Consider the following 22,582-nt stretch of genomic DNA (forward strand, 5'->3'; position numbering starts at 1 on the left):
CTGGGAAACATATCAGTTGCTGTGGAGTGATTTGACGGAGGTTCTTGTGGCTGGACCATCACAACGCTGCGTCGGCTGCCTGCTACACACGCATGTAGGCTAATATTTCGGTGAATTTTGGAAATATACGGAGGAAAAAAAGCACGCTGTGAATTTTGCATGTCAGGAGCGGAGAACGGTGTCGCCGGTCAACGGCTCTTTTCCGTTTTGGATCGCTTTTTTCCTATGACATACTAATTATTCGCAGGCATGTGGAATTGTACAAGGATTACGAATTGCCTCTCAATACTGTGCCTCCTATTGACGATATGGACGGAGGTAAGAGGGCTGTTGTCAAATATTACGCCAAATAAATGTTGATTTATAAACAATCGTTGTCAAAAGTTAGTGGGCGTGGGCCTATTTATTTGCCTATTCCGTATTCAGATATTAATCGATAATTAAATTACGCAGCCGTCAATTGAATCATGTGATCATGCATTGTAACCATGACGAGGTTGAAGTGTGAGGAATTGTTACTCTCCATTTTGCTGTCATGCACTTGTCATTTGGCTATATTTTAAATAGCTTAACGTTACATGTTCTAAGTTTCATTGCAGTTAATTGTTTCTAACGATATTAGCAAATTATCCTCATGCATAGGCTACTACACAGATGCACTACTAGCCAATGCATTTTCTTGGAAAGAAAGGCCTATTTTTGTAGGTTAATGACAGAACATGTTGTGCCAAAGGTAGGCTACATGAGTAAACAACGTATTGTAATATTATTGACCCAATTATTCCCCCCCACCTTTACTTGGTAAACATGCTTATCAAACTCGGGGGATACTAACGTTATAAGGACACAACTGACGCATAAACCGACTAGCCAAAATGTAAAACGGGAGTTTTACTTTTACCTGTGCCCTAACTCTAACCGAATTGTAATATATTCTGAAATGAAATATCGGTTTGGGCGTCAGGCGTGTCCTTATAGCCTTTCCATCAAATACCCGGTGGTCGCGTGCACCACTATCGGGTTACGCACGCATATAGTAACCCGACCAAACAAAGAATTTTCAGTAATTATTTTCTATTTTAATGTTATTTTTAGGTGTCCAAGTGCTCTGGCTATTTTGAGCTGCAACTGATTACCGTTCAGAATGTGAACGGTGAGTTGTCGGACGGGGAATGCTGCGACGGCACAAGGAACTCACAGGATCTGCGCTGTAGTCGGGACGAGTGTGATACTTACTTAAAAATTTGCTTAAAGGAGTACCAAACCGAGGTCACAACCACTGGCTCTTGCACCTACGGAGTTGGGTCTACAGACGTTCTTGGTGGAAATATTTTTTCTTTTAAGAATAGGAAGAATAACCAAAACAAAATCAACGATGCTGGCAAGGTTCTCATCTCTTTTCAGTACGCATGGCCGGTAAGTGTACATCTTTCCTAATCAATCCACCACCATTAAATGTTTTAATAAACCATAGTGTATTTTAGAATAATCCAATGTTTTATTGGATCTTTATCAGTGCCATACACAGTAGTATATGTCACTATCAGGCACGGGATAGGGTTCTTGTCGACGGGCTCCATAATTTCCAAGGTAGTCTTTGCCACCGAAATACCATAGTTTATACGATTGTTATTCTAGACAAGGGTCATGATGCATTCGTGTGATTTGGGATGACTGCTGTAGCTCCCTGTTGCTTTGCTAGACACGAATCCCCTTGGGTCCATGTCACAGCAGTAACCTCAATTGCAACGGCACTACACAAGGCTAGTGTCCCCTTCGATTATTATGTGGGTTCGTTATTCGGAGCGTCCGACTGCACTAGTTTGTGACGAGCTCTTATTAAAACGAAATTACAGCTGCCTACAGGCAAGCGAGGCAGTGCATATAAGGTGACGTTCTTGATCCCGCTCTCTTTGCATAGAGCTCACGCAGCTTCCCCTGCTGTCTGAGTGGGTGGCAGGTGGCACCTTGGGCGCAATTGCGTGTGCCTCACCGTGTGTCCGTCTGTGTGTGCATACGGATTAGGCAAGTGCATACCTATTTTCACCACTATGATAAGAAAACAGTTGCATTTATATGTAATGTAAAGGTGTATAGAGAATAGCAGTCTCAAATGAGCTTGTCTGTGTTTTCAGTAGGCCAATACCCCCCTCCCCAGGCACATTTTATTAATTATAGAATTAGGTTAAGATTCGCATCCCTTACAAAACAGAACTTAATCTATTAAAAAAAGGGCAATTAACTGTCTGGCAATTCCCAGGTCTATCAGGATATGTATTGCTCACTGTCTGCTGCAGACGAGCACAAGAAAAGGCGCGTCACTTGCTTACCATTAGAAAATCATGTTCCATTTACTTATTTCCATATTTATCAGTCATGGAAATGAAAGGGCGGAGAACATGTTGGTTCACTATTTAAAAAGACGGAGAACAAGCTATAGGTTGAAAAATACTAGAGTTTTGGTAGAGATGCAACCGAATAGTGCTAGCTAACGCTACCTATCCCCCCCCTACAAACCTCACCACCAAAAGCAGATCTCAAATGTTTTTTTTCTCATCCACTAACTTAACTCCCTCGTTCCCTTGACCATCCTGAGGGAGATGAAAGGGATACGTCTCAAGTCCCTATGGAACATGTATGCTTTACAACGCAGGCAAAGAGACCTGTTCTTGTCCAGCTCCCCTGTCATTACCTTAAGTGCCCAGCAGCTGCTTCCGCGGACACGTCTCAAGTAGCTCTCTTGCTCCTCCCCTCCCCTGAAAACACAAGCTAGGTTCAACGAAACACTCGGAGGACGCCTCCTAGGTAGTTGCCCTCACGTATAGATTTGGACTGTCAGTGGTGTGTAAGCCACATTAGACTATTGAGATGGGCCTAGTGCCCTACTACTCCAGTGGCAGATGTCACAGCTAGCTGGTCTTCTCACTGCTGTGTGTTACAGGTTGTTCGCTGAAGCAACAAAGATAGTGTAGTATTGACTGTCAGCCGTGGCCAGATGTCCAGTTGGAGCCTCGTTGCGGGCTGACGCACACAAGGTCCATGATCTATGCCTGGCTTCTAGTAGCCCATATAGCCTACCAGCAGTAGTTGAAGTTGCCCTTATTCACAGATCTTAGGTCAGCTTGGAGGGAGGGGTTCACTCTAGGGTGATGCACTGCATCAGCTATCAGATGGGGATACAATAGAACTAACTTCTGTCACTTACTCAATTGATAAATGTTCTATCACTCCCTTTATCTTTTCTTCTCAATCTCTTCCCTTTTTACTTTATCACTTTATCAATTCCCCTATTCAATGAATTATCTTTCCCTCGATCTGCACTGTGAGAAAGGCTTCCGTTTGTCGATAGACTTCCCTGGGCCTGGCAGGGGAACAGTTGATCCAAGGCTAACCAGCAAGCACAGCCACACCTGATTGGGAGCTTGCCGGGGCCATCGCCAGGCAACGGTTAGATAGGCCTTTAGTAAACAATAATGCGTCTCCCTCCCTCCCTCTCTCCTGCCCCCTATGGTGCTTTCAGTGGAGAAGGGGACATGTATATCCCAAATGGCACCCTATTCCCTATATAGTGCACTACCTTTGACCAGAGACACTCGTATGAGGCTCACCTGGGAAGCTAGGGTTCCAGCCACCATGTTGATTACACTACTGATTGTGCATTTAGCGAATTTAGAGAACAGGTGGCTACCTATTGGACTACAGTAAGGATGAAGTGTCTAGCTCGTCCAATTGGGCTAAAATCATAATTTTACATTAGATTGTGTGTAATAATGGTTAGTTTCAGAAGGGGTTGGAAAATGTGACTACTAGATCTGATTTACCTCTAGGATGTGTGCAAGTCGCCTGAACCAAAATGCCTTATTTAACCAGGAAAAAGATCAGGGGTTTATAGGGCTGGCACAATCATGAAAATAAAATAACAATTTTTTGTTGTTGTGTGGAACGAATAGCTGGCTGAAGACAACAGTCGGCGTTTGTGTTGTTGAGTCCGTTTCTGACGTAACATGGACTTCACCACATAAAACGTTGAAACAAGGAAGGTGTTGTAGCAAATCAGTCTTCCACAATGCAGCAGAAATATAATTAATACTTGAAACTCTAACCCTGGTAATTTGACTGGTAAAACTCATGGGTACACTGGCATGGGCTGCCTGCTATTGTGATGCCATAATTTCCACGGTAATGTACAATGTTGGCATTTTAATTAACTGATGTATCTCATGCTGTACACCGAGTCGATATTCACATAATAAGGAATTCCCCTCGACCACACCCACAAATTGGGGGAAAACAAACATTCTTTCCCATTGACCCCTATTGTAAAAGAGCCAACTTCGTCGTACATTTTTAGTTACACAGAAATGACAAAACATACCAAAAAAGCTGCTGTGTTTAGGGCTGATAGTCTGTTGGTCGACCGAGATTTGTTTAGACGAGCAGTAGCAAAAAAAAGGACACGTGTCTGAGTGGATTAATCCATTGTGGAGGCCGTGGGGATGGGACAGTCAATCTTAAGACCTGCTCCTGAATTGTATATGGTTATTACATAAGAACAATGGTGCAACAGTAATAAATTATATTATGCAGTTTCTCCTGCGTTGGGTAGTGGTCACTGTCCACGGTTCTGAAACTCATCAGTGTGCTGTTGAAATGACTTTTCCCAGACCATGGTGCTACACTACATGGCCAAAAGTATGTGGACACACCTTCAAATTAATGGATTTGGCTATTTCAGCCACATCCATTGCTGACAGGTGTATACAATCAAGCACACAGCCATGCAATCTCCACAGACAAACACTTCCTGTACTGAAGAGCTCAGTGACTTTCAAAGTGGCACCGACATAGGTTGCAACCTTTTAAACAAGTCAGTTCGTCAAATGTCTTCCCTGCTTGAGCTGTCCCGGTCAACTGTAAGTGCTGTTATTGTGAAGTGGATAAGTCTAGGCGCAACAACGGCTCAGCCGAGAACTGATAGGCCACACAAGCTCACAGAACGGGACTGCTGAAGCGTGTAAAAATTGCCTGTCCTCGGTTGCAACACTCACTACCAAGTTCCAAACTGCCTCTGGAAGCAACGTCAGCACAATAACTGTTCGTCAGGATCTTCACGAAATGGGTTTTCCATGTCTGAGCAGCCGCACACAAGCCTTTGAGCACCCTGGAGTGGTGGAAAGTTCGCCGCCATTGGACTCCGGAGCAGTGGAAAGGCGTTCTCTGGAGTGATGAGTCACACTTCACCATCTCAGTCCGACGGATTAACCCCTGTGCGGCCTCCGTCCCGCATCCAGCGAAAAATCATATCGCCATTAGCATAACAAAATGTAATTATTTTTTTCAATTATTTTTTCAAATTATATCGTTTTATAGATACACCTCTCCTGAATCGAACCACGTTGTCCGATTTCAAAAAGGCTTTACAGCAAAAGCAAAACATTAGATTATGTTAGAGGAGTATATCGTAAAAGTAGCCACATAGCCATTTTCCGACCAACCACATGCATCACAAATAACCAAAAAACAGCTAAATGCAGCACTAACCTTTGACAATCTTCATCAGATGACACACCTAGGACATCATGTTACACAATACATGCATTCTTTTGTTCGATAAAGTTCATATTTACATATAAAAACAGCATTTTACATCGGTGCGTAACGTTGACTATTTTCCCTCAAATGCATCCGATGAAACAGAGCTACAATTTACTAAATTACTATTCGAAAACATTTTTAAAATGTAATATTGTCATTCTAAGATTTATAGATGAATATCTCTTGAAAGCACCTGTAATGCCAGATTTAAAATTAACTTTACTGGGTAATCATACTTTGCGATGAAAGGGGATGCGATACTCTGAAAAATAGGCTAACGTTACAGGTCAGCGCCATCTTGGAACAATTGCATATCACATCTAGTCTTGTATACTATTGTCAATAATCCCTTACCTTTGGTTGTCTTCATCAGAAAGCACTTCCAGGATCCCAGGTCCACAACAAATGTATTTTCGTTCGAAAAAATTACTCCTTTATGTTCCAAGAGCTTGTTCTTGTTAGCGCGTCTGAAGGCTGATCCAAATGCTTCGTTGGCCACGGGACAGCCATTTCGAGAAATGTTATTTTTTTCCCATTTAGGTTCGTTCAAACATGTCAAACGTTGTATAACATAAATCTTCAGGGCGTTTTTCAACAAGAGAGCCAATAAGATTCGAGGGGGACGATTGCATTGTTTCAAAATGTTTCGAAAGTGGAGGGTAACCAGGGGCGCCGTCGTCATAATGGTGATGGCCCTCTCCGTGTGACCACGTTCCACAGCGTCTCATTCATTCAGTTTTAACAGTAGAAGGCTCAAATCACTTTGTAAAGACTGGGGACATCTAGTGGAAGCAATAGGAAGTGCTCAATGAACCATAGCTCCCGGTGTGATTAATAGGCAACGTGATGAAGTTGAGTTCGCAATTCAGAATTCCACTTCCTGTTTCCATCTGTCTCGGGGTTTTGACTGCCATATGAGTTCTGTTATACTCAGACACCATTCAAACAGTTTTAGAAACTTTAGGGTGTTTTCTATCCACAAGTATTAATTATATGCATATCCTAGCTTCTGAGTTTGAGTAGGAGGCCATTTAAAATGGGCACAATTTTTTTTCAAAAATCACTTTAGCGCCCCCTATCCTAGGGGAACGCCAAGAGGTTAATCTGGATTTGGCGGATACCAGGAGAATGCTACCTGCCCCAATGCATAGTGCCAACTGAAGTTTGATGGAGGAATAATGGTCTGGGGCTGTTTTTCATGGTTCAGGCTAGGCCCCTTATTTCCAATAAAGTGAAATATTAATGCTACAGCATGCCATTGCAGATGATTCTGTGCTTCCAACTTTGACAACAGTTTGGGCTATGCCTTTTCGTGTTTGAGGATGACAATGACCCCGTGGACAAAACGAAGTCAATACAGAAATGATTTGTTAGATCTGTGTGGAAGAACTTGACTGGCCTGCACAGAGCCCATCAAACACCTTTGGAATGAATTGGAACGCTGACAGCGAGCCAGGCCTAATCACCCAACATCAGTGCCGATCTTACTAATGCTATTGAGGCTGAATGGAATCAATGTTCCAATATCTAGTGGAAAGCTTTCCCAGAGGAGTGGAGGCTGTTCTAGCGTTAAAGGGGGATCAACTCCATATTAATGCCCATGATTTTGGAATGAATGTTCGACGAGCAGGTGTCCACATACTCTCGGCAATTACTTTGTTTTTTATTTGTTTTTAATTTGTTTTTAATTTGTTTTAAATTAGGGTTGCACGTTTTGGGGAATATTTAGTGGGAATTAACGGGAATATATGGGAATTAGTATTAATACCATTTCGATGTAGATGTTTCTGCATTGGATATATTTGTCATATGGAGACAAACACAAACCTTTTACTTTGTCATAAGTAGACATAATTCCAAATTATAATCCTTCCAATAGAAAAAAAACAACCTAGTTATGAATTGAACTTTAATTAATTGAGTTTACTCTAAACATGATTTCACTGAACAACAAAAGAAAGGTAATATTGAATGATCCATCGCATCTCCCAAAAACATTTTCAACATACATCTGTAAAATGATAGTCTAGAAACTAAAGCTTTGGTTGTCTTCCTCTCAGGCTTCCATGTCTTCTCCCTGGACCTCCTCAATGTCCACCTCTTGAACATCAGACTGAGGCCTCATCTTCACTGTCACTTTCCAACCTTGTTGCGGATTGCTCATTGTCAGGCTCAAAAAGCCTCAAATTTGCCCGGCTGGCCACCAGTTTTTCAACCCGTGTGTGTGTTCCCAAACAAGGACCAGTTGCGCTCTGAGGCGGCTGATGTTAGTGGGATTTGGAGGATGATTGAGGCAACAGGGGAAAGAGCCTCAGATCCACAAAGTCCCTTCCACCAGGTGGCTGCTGAGATATGTTGGCACGACTGCCATATTGCATCTCCATCCCAAAGCCCTTGCTTGGAAGTGTACTTCGCCAGACTGCCAAGAATCTTGCCCTCATCCAGGCCAAGGTGGCGAGACACGGTAGTGATGACGCCCTATGCCTTGTTGATCTCTGCACCAGCCAGGATGCTCCTGCCAGCATACTTTGGGTCCAACATGTATGCTGCGGTGTGTATGGGCTTCAGGCAGAAGTCTTTACACTTTTTGATGTATTTCATAACTGCAGTTTCCTCTGCTTGGAGCAACAGTGAAGTGAGCAGTCTCCCTCAATCCGCTGCTTACCACTCTCCCAAAATACATCATCCAGAAGGATCCTCTTGATGGGGCTGTCCATATTGGCAGACTGTGATGTGGACATTTCTTGGAGAGACTCCTTCCCCTCCCAGGAGACTGTCATTCATGACAACACCACCCCAACGGGTTTTGCTGGGCAGCTTCAATGTGGTGCTCTTATTCTTCTCCCTTTGATTGGTGAGGTAGATTGCTGATATAACTTGATGACCCTTCACATACCTAACCATTTCCTTGGCTCTCTTGTAGAATGTATCCATTGTTTTCAGGGCCATGATGTCCTTGAGGAGCAGATTCAATGCATGAGCAGCACATCCAAAATACCTTCTGTGGTCCAAAGTCATTGATGACTGCCTTCAGCTCATCTGCAATGTAGAGCCCGATGTGTCTGTTGTCCCTTGTGTCTGTGCTCTTGTAGAATACTGGTTGAGGGGTGGAGATTATGTAGTTAATTATTCCTTGCCCACGAACATTCGACCACCCATCAGAGATGATTGCAATACAGTCTGCTTTCTCTATGATTTGCTTGACCTTCACTTGAACTCTGTTGAACTCTACATCCAGCAAATTAGTTGATAAAGCATGTCTGGTTGGAGGGGTGTATGCTGGGCGAAGAACATTCAGAAATCTCTTCCAATACACATTGCCTGTGAGCATCAGAGGTGAACCAGTTGCATACACAGCTCGAGCAAGACATTCATCAGCATTTCTGACTACGTTCCTCTGAGTAAAAAAAACATCTAATTCCAGGAGGACCATGCGCTGTTGCTATCGATAAGGTGTCTGATTCATAATTTTCACCTCGAATAGAAGTAGAGGGGCTTTTATCAGAGGTCGCTTGCTGTAGCGCTGAAGGAACTTTATGCAGTTGGCCAGGTGACTCCATCTTTGTTGCATTCTTCACACATGATTTGGCACAGTATTTGCAAATGTACTCGGCTTTTCCTTCCACATTCGCTGCAGGGAAACATCTACACACATTAGATAGTGTCCGTGGCATTTTCCTGTAATGATTAGTAAAGTGTGTGTGTGTGTGTATATATATATATATATATATATATATATATATATATATATATATAATACAATTACAGATAAGTAGTTAAGCAGTTAGATTAAACAACTCCTTTGACATTTTAAATGAAACATGTATGGAAACAGGTGAATTAACACTCAGCAGGCTCAAGCAAGCTAAAACCCACATGTTAGTTTTTCCTAACTAGCAGAGATTGTTAGAATTTAAACACACTTTGCTGTAGGCTACTATTTACTAGTTAACAAAATCATGTATGTCATATAAAATATTCACCCCACCCAGTATTGTAATCAAAACTTAGCAGAAAGCATGTAGTCCTTGGCTCAGACAGTGTAGTAGTGTGGGCTCAATAGCATCTCATTAGTGTGCAAGATCTTGATGATCAGCTGTACATCTGATTGAAGAATGCACTGTGCATGCAGAGGGTTGCAATTCCATTAAATTTGGGGATAGTTTAACCAAAATATGCCGCAAGACCTTTAGTTGCTTTGTCTATCCCACAAAAAAGGTTCACTGTAATAAGCTAACCTTTCCCAAATTCCCGGGTTTAACTTCCCATGGAAAGTTTCCGGAAATTTCCCGTAAAGTTTACGTCCCTTAGCAACCCTAGTTTTAATATATTATCTAAAAAAACAAAAGTATAATATGCTCATACAGTTTAAAGTTTCAGACCCAATAATAGCAAAGTTAACCAGCATATTGTTCTAGAACAATGCGGCAGAGGCAGCAACAGAATGAGGAGACGAGCCCTTGCCTTAATTGTCTAAGAAAAAGTGAGGCGAGAGGAAACCCCAATTTAATTAGGTCTATGATCAATAGCCGAACTGTTAAATGTGCCTGGCTTCATAAATCATCCATATACAGTATATCTACAGATCCTGCTTCTGTTGCTGGGTTGAATGTTTGTTTAATAGCAAACTGATTCCCTGACCACCAAGCCTCAAGCAAACACGTCGCATAAACAATTTCACAAATTTGGCTGTTTTTAATCTTTTCTATGCTGTATTAAATTCTTTTTTTTTTTTTCCTTTGGTATTGTTATAATTATTTATCTACACTCTTCCAAATTGTCAGTAATAATGACCCTCCTTTTTCTTGATCTCGTTATTCTTATGATCATCATTGTTATAAGTTATGTCATTAGTAGGCTTAGTATAGCAGCCTTGTATAACCACCGTCAAGCTGTAGGCCTAAGGGCTCATCCTGTTTAGTCTTAATACCATAACTTATTTAGGCCTATATTGCGTGACTTTTATATATGCTACTGTATCTATCAATCATTCATTTGTCTTCACACAGCATACGAATCATTCATTATTTGAAATGCAATCAATCGTTTTAGTTTAAAAAATAAAGCGACCCTTGAATAATTACCATAAATAATAAATGAACCGTTCCATTTCGGAAAACGCGTTCACAAATGAATGCTACTTAATGCAATTTAGTCTTTTGCTTAACAAAAAAACCCCATTAGAACAGACTCTCTGGTACGCATATTTAGTGTTTACATTGTTCCAAACGGTTAGAATTATATTGTAATCTAACAGCACTTGTTTGGCACACATAATATGAATGCAGCCCTTTCGCCTTTTATTTTTCTTGATCTCCAGTATTTTCCACAACCAGATCAATTTATTCCACACATCTGACTTCCCCTTTACCTCCTGAGCAACCAGTAGACATTCCCCATTTCGTGTATCACGTCCTCTGCATCCATTTTTGCTGTTACGGTGTTCAGAGTTTAACAAACTTTTGTTATTATGATATAGGTCAGGCCCTACTGGTCGTATGCATGTGATATGTCACACAAAGGGCAAGGTTTGAGAGAATAGGGAATGTTTTCCTAAACAAATTAGTGATTTTGGTAACAGAACTTTTCAGACAAATGGCTGTAATTTACGTTGCAGCTTCAGCAACACTGACAGTGCGATTAACACCGATGTTCTGTGGTGGTCTCTGCAGCAGGGAGGAGAGCGAGACAATGGGTGCTAGTCACTCGCTTCCAGCAAGTCTGATCCTGGCCCGGCACAATCAAATCGATTGCGGTCGGACTCCTAGTAATTTGTGTTTTTAATTATTTAATCAGTGCATTTAAAGCATCAGACAAGCTTAGTGCATATATTTAATTAAAACGCGTATGTCTACATATGGAAAAAACGTTTTTAAAAATAAGACTTTTTGGTCGACCAAGATTTTTGTTGATAGTCGCGGACAGCCCTAGTGTTGGTCAATGTACATGTAACCAGGTAAAAAATCCCACCCTACGGTTTGCAATGCTCCCGATTTAGGGAAATGGAGCCTGTGAGAAGAGCCCTGTGGCTTCAGGCTATTCGGTGTGGGACACCAGATCCCCACATTTCCAAGTTGGCTACACAAAGCTGTGTGTGTGGAAAACTTTCATCACTGGTAAGACATTTAACTTGTTTAGTATAGTCCATTTGTAGCTGTATAGTCTGTTTACCAATATGCCTAACATACCGATTTTTTTATAATTAAAAAGCATTGGGGAGTGCGACTCAATCCATTTGCCATATTGTGCCATAAATTATATTTTCAAGAATACGTGACGACTCAACTTGGTCAAATCCAATTCAACCATATGAAGTGTATACTGTGTTTTTCTTCTCTATGGTTATGCCAGTCCCCAGATGTAATGTCAGTGGATGTTCAGACTCGGGGGCACGTTGTCCTCAATCGCTACAGTTGTTGTTGTGACGTTGCAGGAACGTTGTGCAGAGAGCTGTCGTTGATTTTGCCAGGAAGTTTGCCGACAAAGACCCGGAGAATCTATCTCGGGCCTTTTTTTCCTCTGACACAAACAAATGGCTTTTTGTCTGCCAGCTCAATAAAGATTTTCACTCTTTTGACCCTGAGGCTGTGTGGGGCTTTTTGCAACATCTTCCCATGAAAGGGGAAGGAATGGACACACTTAAGAGGCTGCATTCTCCTCTCCCCGGCCATCAATGCACCCTCCGGTCATGGGAGGAAGATGTTTTTAGAAGTATGGCTGGGTGATATGGCCAAAATTATCATAAATGGACAGTTTTACTAATAATAATAATAGAAGTTATACATTTGCTTCGAGTAGTGCGTGACCCTAGGGTGGCAACATATACCTAAGTGATTTCAATGTCTTTCTCCATTCTGATTTTGTTTTAGGCGGTTCAACTTCAACCAAAAACATTTCGTTCAGCATTTTCATTATTTTCTGCATTTCCTGTACTCATTTGAGAGCATTTCCACACTGCCATGTAGGGCTGTATGATATGGGCAAACAATCTAAGCCTTATTGTTAACCAAATGTTACAATTGCGATTTGACTGGTGATTTAGAACAACACTTTGGAATCATGGAAATAGACTAGAATTAAAATAATGATAGTTAGAATATAATAGTGGGTGCTTTTTTTTAATAGTGTTTGACATGATGACAAGTGAAAATGACAGGGTAGGAATCAGTGTGTTTCCTATGGAACTCGAATCTTTGGCTACAAAGAATGTATTATCTTAACTACTTCATGTAGCTAACATTCATGTTTTGTGTATTCCTCTTTTGATTTAGATACTATTGCACAAACATGTTGATTTGGGTCTACTCCATCACTGGTATTATCAGGCTGTATAGCAAATTACGTTTGCTCTGAATCATTAGATGTGGCTCAGTTGGTAGAGCATGGTGTTTGCAACGCCAGCATGGTGTGTGCAACACCAGGGTTGTGGGTTTGATTCCCACGGGGGGCCAGTACAAAAAAATGCATGAAATGTATGCATTCACTACTGTAAGTCGCTCTGGATAAGAGCGTCTGCTAAATGACTAAAATGTAATTAGCTAGCTTGCCAGCTAATTAGCATTAGCGGCTAACAAGAGTTAGGCCCACTTGCTAAGAAAAGACGAACTAGCTGTTTGCAGATGTAAGAAACAAACTAATAGTGTAATTATAGAATGCGAGTGGATTTAGCAAAGTGAAAACAGCATCGTTGTCATCAACATTGTCGCATTGACTGAACGAACGCAAGTGTTTCGTGTTTGAGGAACAACAAATGAAGGAAACTGTAAAAATGGACATTACACACAGCGTATCACATCTTTTACAAACTAAACATTCAAAGACCGTTATATAGGATAAAGTAAAAACTGAAACCGGTCAGTGCATCAATAACGGTATATCGTAAAATACGGTATACCGCCCAGCCCTAAACCGAAGACGCTCCGCCAATTAGCAAGGCCAAGTGCTCCAAAGGTGAACCATTATGAAACGCCTTCCCAAGCTTCCCCTGCTTTTTACACCATATCAGAGGTTCCTGAACTGGTTTCAACAGGTTATTTAAATTTTTGTGAACCACCAGGTCATGACCCCACAATATACCATTCATTAAACAAATCCGTGAGATTATTTGGGCATGCTAATTTGGGGTACATTGACTTCAATTGATCTTTGGTTAGAAAATGTTATTGCTTGTATTGTACATTACATTTTAGCTGACGCTCTTAACCCTAATTGCTCCCGTAAGTCACTCTGCTTAAGTGCCTTGCTCAAGGGGTACGTCGGCAGATTTTTCAACTAGTCGGCTCAGAAATTCTAAACTGTGACCGTAGCTAGGTAAACGCACCTAAAGCTTTGATTGCTGTCTCTGCTTGTCCATAAACTCCCTTCGGGCAAGATGGTGTGCGTCTCTCTCTCTCGTGCATATGTGTAGGTGTTTAGTCTGTGACTGCAGCAGGTAGCCTACGTGTTTCTCTATTCAAACAGTCGTGTAGCCTCCTTTTTCTTCCTCGCTCTTGGAGTGCATCCCAAATTGCACCCAATTCTCTTTTTTACATTTTTTTTTTTTTTTTATATAGTGCTCTACTTTTGACCAGAGCCCTTAAGGGAATCTGTGGCTGTTTGGGACGCAACTTGGTAAATGAGTTCCGTGCAGGTGCTGCGGTCCTCCTTACCTATGTTATTAAAGATCGTTTTTACACGGCCAGTTGAATTCTCACTTGACTCTTGAACATGTTTGAAATAATATTGGGCCTCAGCTTGAGGTGGCCTGGCTGCCACATAAGCACTCACTAGGCATGCAGCCTCTTGCTCTAGCTCCAGGGTTAAGTTTCCCCTATGTACAGATCTAGGACCAATCCTGACCTTTACCATTAATGGGGAAAATGCAAAACTGACCCAAGATCAGCACCTGGGGGCAATTTCACCCTACTCTGCTATGGCTCTGTCAGGAACTAGTGGCTAAACATGCTGATTTAGGCCTCGCAAGGCTGTTAAGGTAGAGGATGTAAAGTCTGTTAAATGGCTTATTATATACTAAATAAAAATATAAACACGTGGTGTTGGTCCCATTTTTCATGAGCTGAAATAAAAGATCCCATTTTCTATGTGCACAAATAGCAAATTTCTGTTTGTGCACAAATTAGTTTACATCCCTGTTAGTGAGCATTTCTCCTTTGCCAAGATAATCCATCCACCCGACAGGTGTGGCATATCAAGAAGCTGATTAAACAGCATGATCATTACACAGGTGTAGATGTAGCCAGAGATTTGAACGTTCGTTTCTCTACCATAAGCTGCCTCCAACGTCGCCCTCACCAGGGTCTTGACCTGACTGCAGTTTGGCGTCATAACCGACTTCAGTGGGCAAATGCTGACCTTCGATGGCCTCTGGCACACTGGACAAGTAGGCTCTTCATGGATGAATCCCGATTTCACCTGTACCGGGCAGATGGCAGACAACGTGCATGGCGTTGTGTGGGCGAGTGGTTTGCTGATGTCAACATTGAACAGAGTGCCCCATGGTGAGGTTATGGTATTGGCAGGCATAAACTATGGACAAGGAACATGATTGCATTTTATCAATGGCAATTTTAATGGACAGAGATACCGTGACGGGACCTTGTCGCCCATTGTTGTGCCATTCATCCAGCCCCATTACCTCCTGTTTCAGCATGATAATGTACGGCCCCATGTTGCAAGGATCTGAACACAATTCCTGGGAGCTGAAAGTGTTTCAGTTCTTCATGGCTTGCATACTCGCCAGACATGTCACCCATTGATGCTCTGGATTGATGTGCATGACAGCGTGTTCCCGCCAATATCCAGAAACTTCGTACAGCCATTGAAGAGGAGTGGGACAACCTTCCACAGGCCACAATCAACAGCCTGATCAACTCTATGCAAAGATGTTGTGATGCATAAGGCAGATAGATGGTGGTCACACCAGATACTGACTGGCTTTCTGATCCATGCCCCCTTTTTTTAATTTTTTGTGACTCTGGTCTGTGACCACCAGATGCAAATTATTTTATTTAACCTTTTTTTTATTTAACTAGGCAAGTCAGTTAAGAACAAATTTATTTACAATGACGGCCTACCCTGGCCAAACCTGGATGACGCTGGGCCAATTCTTCGCCTCCCTATGGGACTCCCAATTACGGCTGGATGTGATACAGCCTGGATTCGAACCAGGGACTGTAGTGATGCCTCTTGCACTGAGATGCAATTCCTTATACCGCTGCGCCACTCGAGAGCATATCTTTTATTCCCAGTCATGTGAAATCCATAGAATAGGACCGAATGAATTTATTTCAATTTACTTTGTTCTTTATATGAACTGTAACTCAAATCTTTGAAATTGTTGCATTTGATATTTTTGTTCAGTGTATTAAGTTGGTTGGGAACAGGTGGTGGTCAAGGTGGGCTGCATCACAACCCATGGCTAACCAGTGCACTCCATAATCAGACATTCTCCTCGTCTCGCTTTCCTCCGCTGTCTGCAATTTAAATGATTTAGAAGGGTGGTAAAGCATCTAGTTAGGATTCAATCATTCAGATGCATTGCTCTCTCACCTAACCTGTCTCCTCAGATCAGTGCAGATGAAGGGAATGAGTGGAGGAAGCCACTTTGGCCCTAGGCTGTTGAGATGCACCCGGTCTGAAACTGGTGTTAGTTAGCCTATGTCATCGTTCTGGTTTGTCAGGGGGTTAATCAATAGTCTCTAGTGGATTCCTCTATTTGTTTTCTTTAAAATGGGTAGGTCCTAAATTGTATGAATATCTTTACATTATGGTATTAAATTATATAAAATAATGTACGGAAATCCTTGCTCATACTTTTTATTAATTAATCTGGAACTTGGGAGTTCCCAATGACATGCATTTGACTGTTGCAGGGCTTTACAGTGCTACCATTTTACTCACATACGCGTCTGAATATTTTTCTGTCAACCTGGAATTTTCTCTTTAGGAATGCGCCTAGAAAAATGTAAGGATTCTAGCCTTATTACCTCAAATATTTTTAATTGTGCTCCTAAATTTCTTTAAACACCTACATTTTCCAACTTAGGTACACACATGCTAATTGTAAAAAAAGGTCAGCATAGAGCCGTGTGTTGGTTTGATTCCGAAGTGATTTTCGGGGCAATAAACTAATGAACATTGTGTGTCTGTGGGCGCATGTCAGTGTATATTTGCGTGTGCACTTCCCCCCTTCAGTTAGGTGCTTACCCTTGAACCCTACACTGGTTTATTAGCACCCCAGAGGGGAGGTGTTTGCTTTATTGTTGGTGCATGGCTAATGACTTTGTTGGCATAGTAGCGGCATGCTCAATGGGCCGTGTGTTTACACACAGCGGAGTGTGTGCGTGCCGGCCAAGTTCTCAGCGTTAAGCGCCACATCTCTTGGCACACTGCTCCAGTAAATGGCCTTGTGTACTTTTTTTTTTTTTTCTTGTACAAGGATATATGGCCAGGCTCTAGGGCTGCCATTTAGCCCCTCTGTCTCGTGAGTCGTAGAACACTACAGATGGCTGTCTTTTGAAATGTTCCAGAACGGGGTTATGTTAAGTATGAACAAAACAGCTCAGAAACTGGGTGAAACAGGAAGGTAGGCTATTATCTGAACTTGTCCATGCTCGTTCTATTGCGTTTTGCTACAAGGTGCTCTAATGAACATGACCCAGCATTTCATTTGTCCTGCGGCTGAAACGAAAAACAGTTGGAATTTCTCTTTTGGTGTGTGTTCGTGGGAGGTGTTGGGCCCTATAAAATCAGTTGTATTTTTTTGCCTGATTCAGTTTTTCCTTGGTGTTCACTCAATCTAAAAATGTTTTTAGAAAAACAACAAATTGGAATTTCTATAAGTCCACAACAATGCTTAAACTACAACAGGGAGAGAGGCTGGTGCTCGTTTGCTGCAGCTACAGAAGGGCCATGTGTGCCGGAGCAAGCAGAAAGGGGGAGGGGGGAGACGCAGTAGCTGACTAGGCTACAGCCAAGACTAGCTAACTTGTAGCTGCCATAGTTACACTCATTGTGTGTGTGTGTATATGTATGGCAGCTATAAGTTAGCTAGTCTTGGCTGTAGCCGAGTCGGCTACTGCGTCTCTTCCCCTCTTTCTGCTTGCTTCTGCAGCGAATGAACGCCACCCTCTCTCCTTTGCCAGCTTCTCTCCTGTTCTAGTTTAAGAATTGTATTTTGACACTCGTTCAAATTTGTGGATTTGGCTATTTCAGCCACACACGTTGCTGACTGGTGTATAATATCGAGCACACAGCCATGCAATCTCCATAAACAAACACCTGCAGTTGACTGGCCCTACTGAAGAGCTCAGTGACTTTAAACGTGGCATTGTCATAGGATGCCACCTTTCCAACAAGTCAGTTCATCACATTTCTGCCCTACTAGAGCTGCCCCCGTCAACTGTAAGTGCTGTTACAATGAAGTGTAAACGTCTAGGAGCAACAATGGCTCAGCCGCAAAGTGGTAGGCCACACAACCTCACAGAACGGGACTGCTGAAGCGCATAGCGTGTACAAATTGTCAGTCCTCTGTTGCAACACTCACTACAGAGTTCCAAACTGCTTCTGGAAGCAACGTTATCACAATTGTGTCAGGAACTTCATGAAATGGGTTTCCATGGCCAAGCAGCCGCACACAAGCCTAAGATCACCCTGCGCAATGTCAAGCATCGGCTGGAGTGGTGATATGCTCGCCGCCATTGGACCATGGAGCAGGGGGAAGGTGTTATCTGGAGTGATGAATCACACTTCACCATCTGGCAGTCCGATAGACTAATCTTGGTATGGCAGGAGAACACTACCTGCCCAAATGCATAGTGCCAACTGAAGTTTGGAGGAGGAATAATGGTCTGGGGCTGTTTTTCATGGTTCGGCCTAGGCCCCTTAGTTCCAGTGAACAATGACAATCTAGTCAATTTTGTGCTTCGTGGCAACAGTTCGGAGAAGTCATGTTGAAAACAGAAAGGGCCAATGCCCCTGTGCACAAATCAAGGTCCATGCAGAAATGGTTTGTTGATCTGTGTGGAAGAACTTGACTGGCCTGCACAGAGCCCTGACCTCAACCCCATCGAACACCTTTGGGATGAATTGGAACGCCGACTTCGAGCCATGTCTAATCACCCAACATTAGTGCCCGAACTCACTAATGGTCTTATAGCTGAATGGAAGCAGGTTCCAACATCTAGTGGAAAGCTGTCCCAAAAGGGTGTAGGCTATTATAGCAGCAAAGGGGGGGACCAACTCCATATTAATGCCCATTATTTTGGAATGAGCTGTTCAACGGGCAGGTGTCCACATACTTTTGGTCATGTAGTGTAGTTATCTCATATAACATTCAGATAAACAACTGTTGGTTGCTCGTTGTAGTCTACTCTCTCATTTTACAAACTTTTTAATTCCGTAATTTTATTGCATTAGTAAACTCTACACATTGAGCTGCTTTGATTGGCCAACGTGAACAACAAACTACACGTGAAGGCTACTGGTCTTTTTATGGGACGCACGTCATATAAACGACATTGAAAAGTGTATCGTTGTACAGTATGTAACAATGTCACATGGATATCTTCATTTTATTTAGAAAAAGCGTGTTCAGTGAGTCATTCTGCCAGGTAGGCATAGGCTACATTTAATTGACATTTTTTGTGAAAGCCTTTCCATCTCTACCAGAGGATGGTTATTGTTAGCATCATTGCTAACACTACACGAAGTGTCGACATACAGTACAAGTCAAGTTTGGACACCTACTCATTCAAGGGTTTCTTTATTTTTACTATTTTCTACATTGTAGAATAATAGTGAAGACAACTATGAAATAACATAAGGAATCATGTAGTAATCAAAGTTTTAAACAAATCAAAATACATTTTAGGTTCTTCAAAGTAGCCACCCTTTTGCATTGACAGCTTTGCACACTCTTGGCATTCTCTCAACCAGCTTCATGAGGTAGTCACCTGGAATGCATTTCAATGAACAGGTGTGCCTTAAGTTCATTTGTGGAATTTCCTTCATGCGTTTCAGCCAATCAGTTTTTGTGACAAGGTAGGGGTGGTATACAGAAGATATTTGGTAAAAGACCAAGCTGTGTGTTGTGTGTGTGTGTGTGTGTGTGTGTATGCAAGCAAAGAGAAACGACAGTCCATTACTTTTAAGACATGAAGGTCAGTCAATCCGGAACATTTCAATGACTTTGAAATGTTTCTTGAGGTGCAGTCGCAAAAACCATCAAGCGCTATGATGAAACAGGCTCTCGTGAGGACCACCACAGGAAAAGACCCAGAGTTACCTCTGCGGCAGAGGATAAGTTCATTAGTTACCATCCTCAGAAATTGCAGTCCAAATAAATGCTTCAGAGTTCAAGTAACACACATCAACTGTTCAGAGGAGACTGCGTGAATCAGGCCTTCATGGTCGAATTGCTGCAAAGAAACCACTACTAAAGGACACATATGAACAAGAGAAATGCTTGGGCCAAGAAACACGAGCAATGGACATTAGACCTGTGGAAATCTGTCTTTTTGTCTGAACAGTCCAAACTTGAGATATTTGGTTGCAACCGCCGTCTCTTTGTGAGATGCAGAGTAGGTGAAAGGATGGTCTCTGCATGTGTGGTTCCCACCGTGAAGCATGAAGTGTGATGGGGTGCTTTGCTGGTGACACTGTCAGTGATTTATTTCGAATTCAAGGTACACTTATCCAGCATGGCTACCAAAGCATTCTGCAGCGGTACGCCATCTGGTTTGGGCTCATTTGTTTTTCAACAGGACAATGGCCAACACATCTCCAGGCTGTTAGGACTATTTGACCAAGAAGGAGAGGGATGGAGTGCTGCATCAGATGACCTGACCTCCACAATCACCTGACCTCAACCCAATTGAGGTGATTTGGGATGAGTTGGACCGCAGAGTGAAGGAAAAGCAGTCAAGTGCTCAGCATGTGGGAACTCCTTCAAGACTGTTTGAAAAGCATTCCAGGTGAAGCTGGTTGAATGTCAAGTGTGCGCAAAGCTGTCTTCAAGGCAAAGGCAAGGTCCTTTGGAGAATCTCAAATATAAAATATATGTTGATTTAACATGATTCCATGTGTTTCTTAGTTTTTTTTGTCTTAACTATTCTACATTGTAGAATAGTTAAAATAAAGAAACCCTTGAATGAGTAGGTGTCAACCTTTTGGCTGGGACATTCCTGTGCCGCTTCAAAGTTGCAGGAAAATACAAATCACTGATGCATTTTGTTCTTGTCCTATGATTAACTTAGGCAAATGAATACATTTTCTAATAAGTTCAATAAAAAAGTTGAATTCCGTTTTAATGTCTGGATTCCGTTCTCGGGCTAGGTGTAAAGAGCATGTCAGCTTCTATGGACCTCAGTCCCCCTGCGCCTCCAAGGCCCACAATGCCCCACCACAAAGCCATTGTTTGCTTTGTGTCCCAGTAAAATCTTAGCGAAAGAAATGCCAATTGTGGTGGAGGAAATGCGAGCCACATCAAGACGACTTCTTAACAGAGGGTTCTTTGGTATTGTGCAAGAGGTAGGGAGTGGGGGTGCTGGTGGGGGTTGTACAATGACGACAGAAGCAGTGTCTGCTTCTGAAATGGTCCACGCAGGTTTATTGCAAGGAGTGTGTTGTCCGTTTTGGTGGGAGGGTTAGCCTACCCCCTGGGGAGATTGGTAGAGGGACTACAGAGCTCGTGTTGGGGGTTCCTGGGAAGAACCCCAGAGGTACAAAAGCTCCTGTTGCGTTTTAGGGTCATCCTGTCCGATTTTTATATTTTTTTATTAATTGTTTTTTTTGGGGGGGGAGACTTTCTGAAGACTTGTGAAAGGGAGCTAACGAAGCCTGACAGGCACCCTCTGCAGCATCAGTATGGGGAAGACTGGGGGTGGGGTGCAGGAGAGCAAATGTCACTGACGTTGCCTGTTCGACTGAGAACAGGCCTCTGCATTTTTTTGACACTCCCGCCCTCTTCTCACCACCGCCCCTCTCCCTGTCATTACTCCGGTTTAAAATCTTCTCCTACAGGAGAGGGGGGCTTTGACCGTTGTCATTCTTTGCCTAGACCTGGTAGTTGACCTAATGTCTGTCTCTTGTGACGGTATTAACAGCTGAAGGTTTGCAAGAGTTTTGATGTCCCGTAATCCAATATCAGAGATGTTGTGAAGGGAAGACATAAGACTCCGCCTTGGTCCCTGGTGGGTTTTGGAAACCTCGACGTTGCAAGGATGGATGTTGGGCGTAGCTGTCCACCACCTGGTTCCACCCACAGCAGGGACCTTTGTGATTTCCCCCATGGGAGGAGAGGGCACTTGGGGAGCGGGTGATGGATCGAGCAGCAGACCATTCTTTTCTCCTACCCGTCAGAAGGACATAATGCCCCCCCCCACGTGATTTTCGTTGGCAGTTTGGGACACAGTCGAGACTCCAATGACAGTTGCGTTTTCAGTCGCTAATGTTTTTGACCCAGTGGCTGGTAGTGGCTCCTTCCTTAAACTCCTTGCACAGGGGCACCATTCAGTACAAACAGCATTCATTAGCACTATACAGGCCATGAAGTTGCATTCTGCCTATGGAAGTACATGGAGGGCCAGACTCCCTCTATCCTTGGGAGTACAGATTAGGGCTCATAAATAGGCCATGAGGGAGTGCGCCTTGGGGCTTTCTGCTCCTAACTTGTCACTGATCAATTGCTTAAACAAATCAAAATATTTTTTTTTATTTCAGATCTTTCAAAGTTGCCACCCTTTTGCCTTGACAGCTTTGCACACTCTTGGTATTCTCTCAACCAGCTTCATGAGGTAGTCACCTGGAATGCATTTCAATGAACAGGTGTGCCTTAAGTTAATTTGTGGAATTTCTTTCTTTAATGTGTTTTGAGACAATCAGTTGTGAGAAGTTATACAGAAGATGGCCCTATTTGTTAAAAGACCAAGTCCATATTTTGACAAGAACCGCTCAAATAAGCAAAGAGAAATGACAGGCCATTAATTTA

At 42.6% G+C, this 22,582-nt stretch overlaps 1 protein-coding gene across 2 annotated transcripts in view; it reads left to right on the plus strand.

Moving 5' to 3' along the window:
- Window positions 1-22,582, plus strand: part of jag2b (jagged canonical Notch ligand 2b) — a 105,800-nt gene continuing 83,218 nt past the window's right edge. For both annotated transcript variants that reach the window (XM_014145100.2, XM_014145102.2), the window contains exons 1-2: window positions 1-318; window positions 1,096-1,416. In XM_014145100.2, coding sequence (XP_014000575.1) covers window positions 250-318; window positions 1,096-1,416 — 390 coding nt within the window. In that variant the 5' untranslated portion in view covers window positions 1-249. The remainder of the gene's footprint in view (window positions 319-1,095; window positions 1,417-22,582) is intronic.

The sequence above is a fragment of the Salmo salar genome, chromosome ssa15 (genome assembly GCF_905237065.1).
Source record: "Salmo salar chromosome ssa15, Ssal_v3.1, whole genome shotgun sequence".
Classification (NCBI taxonomy): domain Eukaryota; kingdom Metazoa; phylum Chordata; class Actinopteri; order Salmoniformes; family Salmonidae; genus Salmo; species Salmo salar.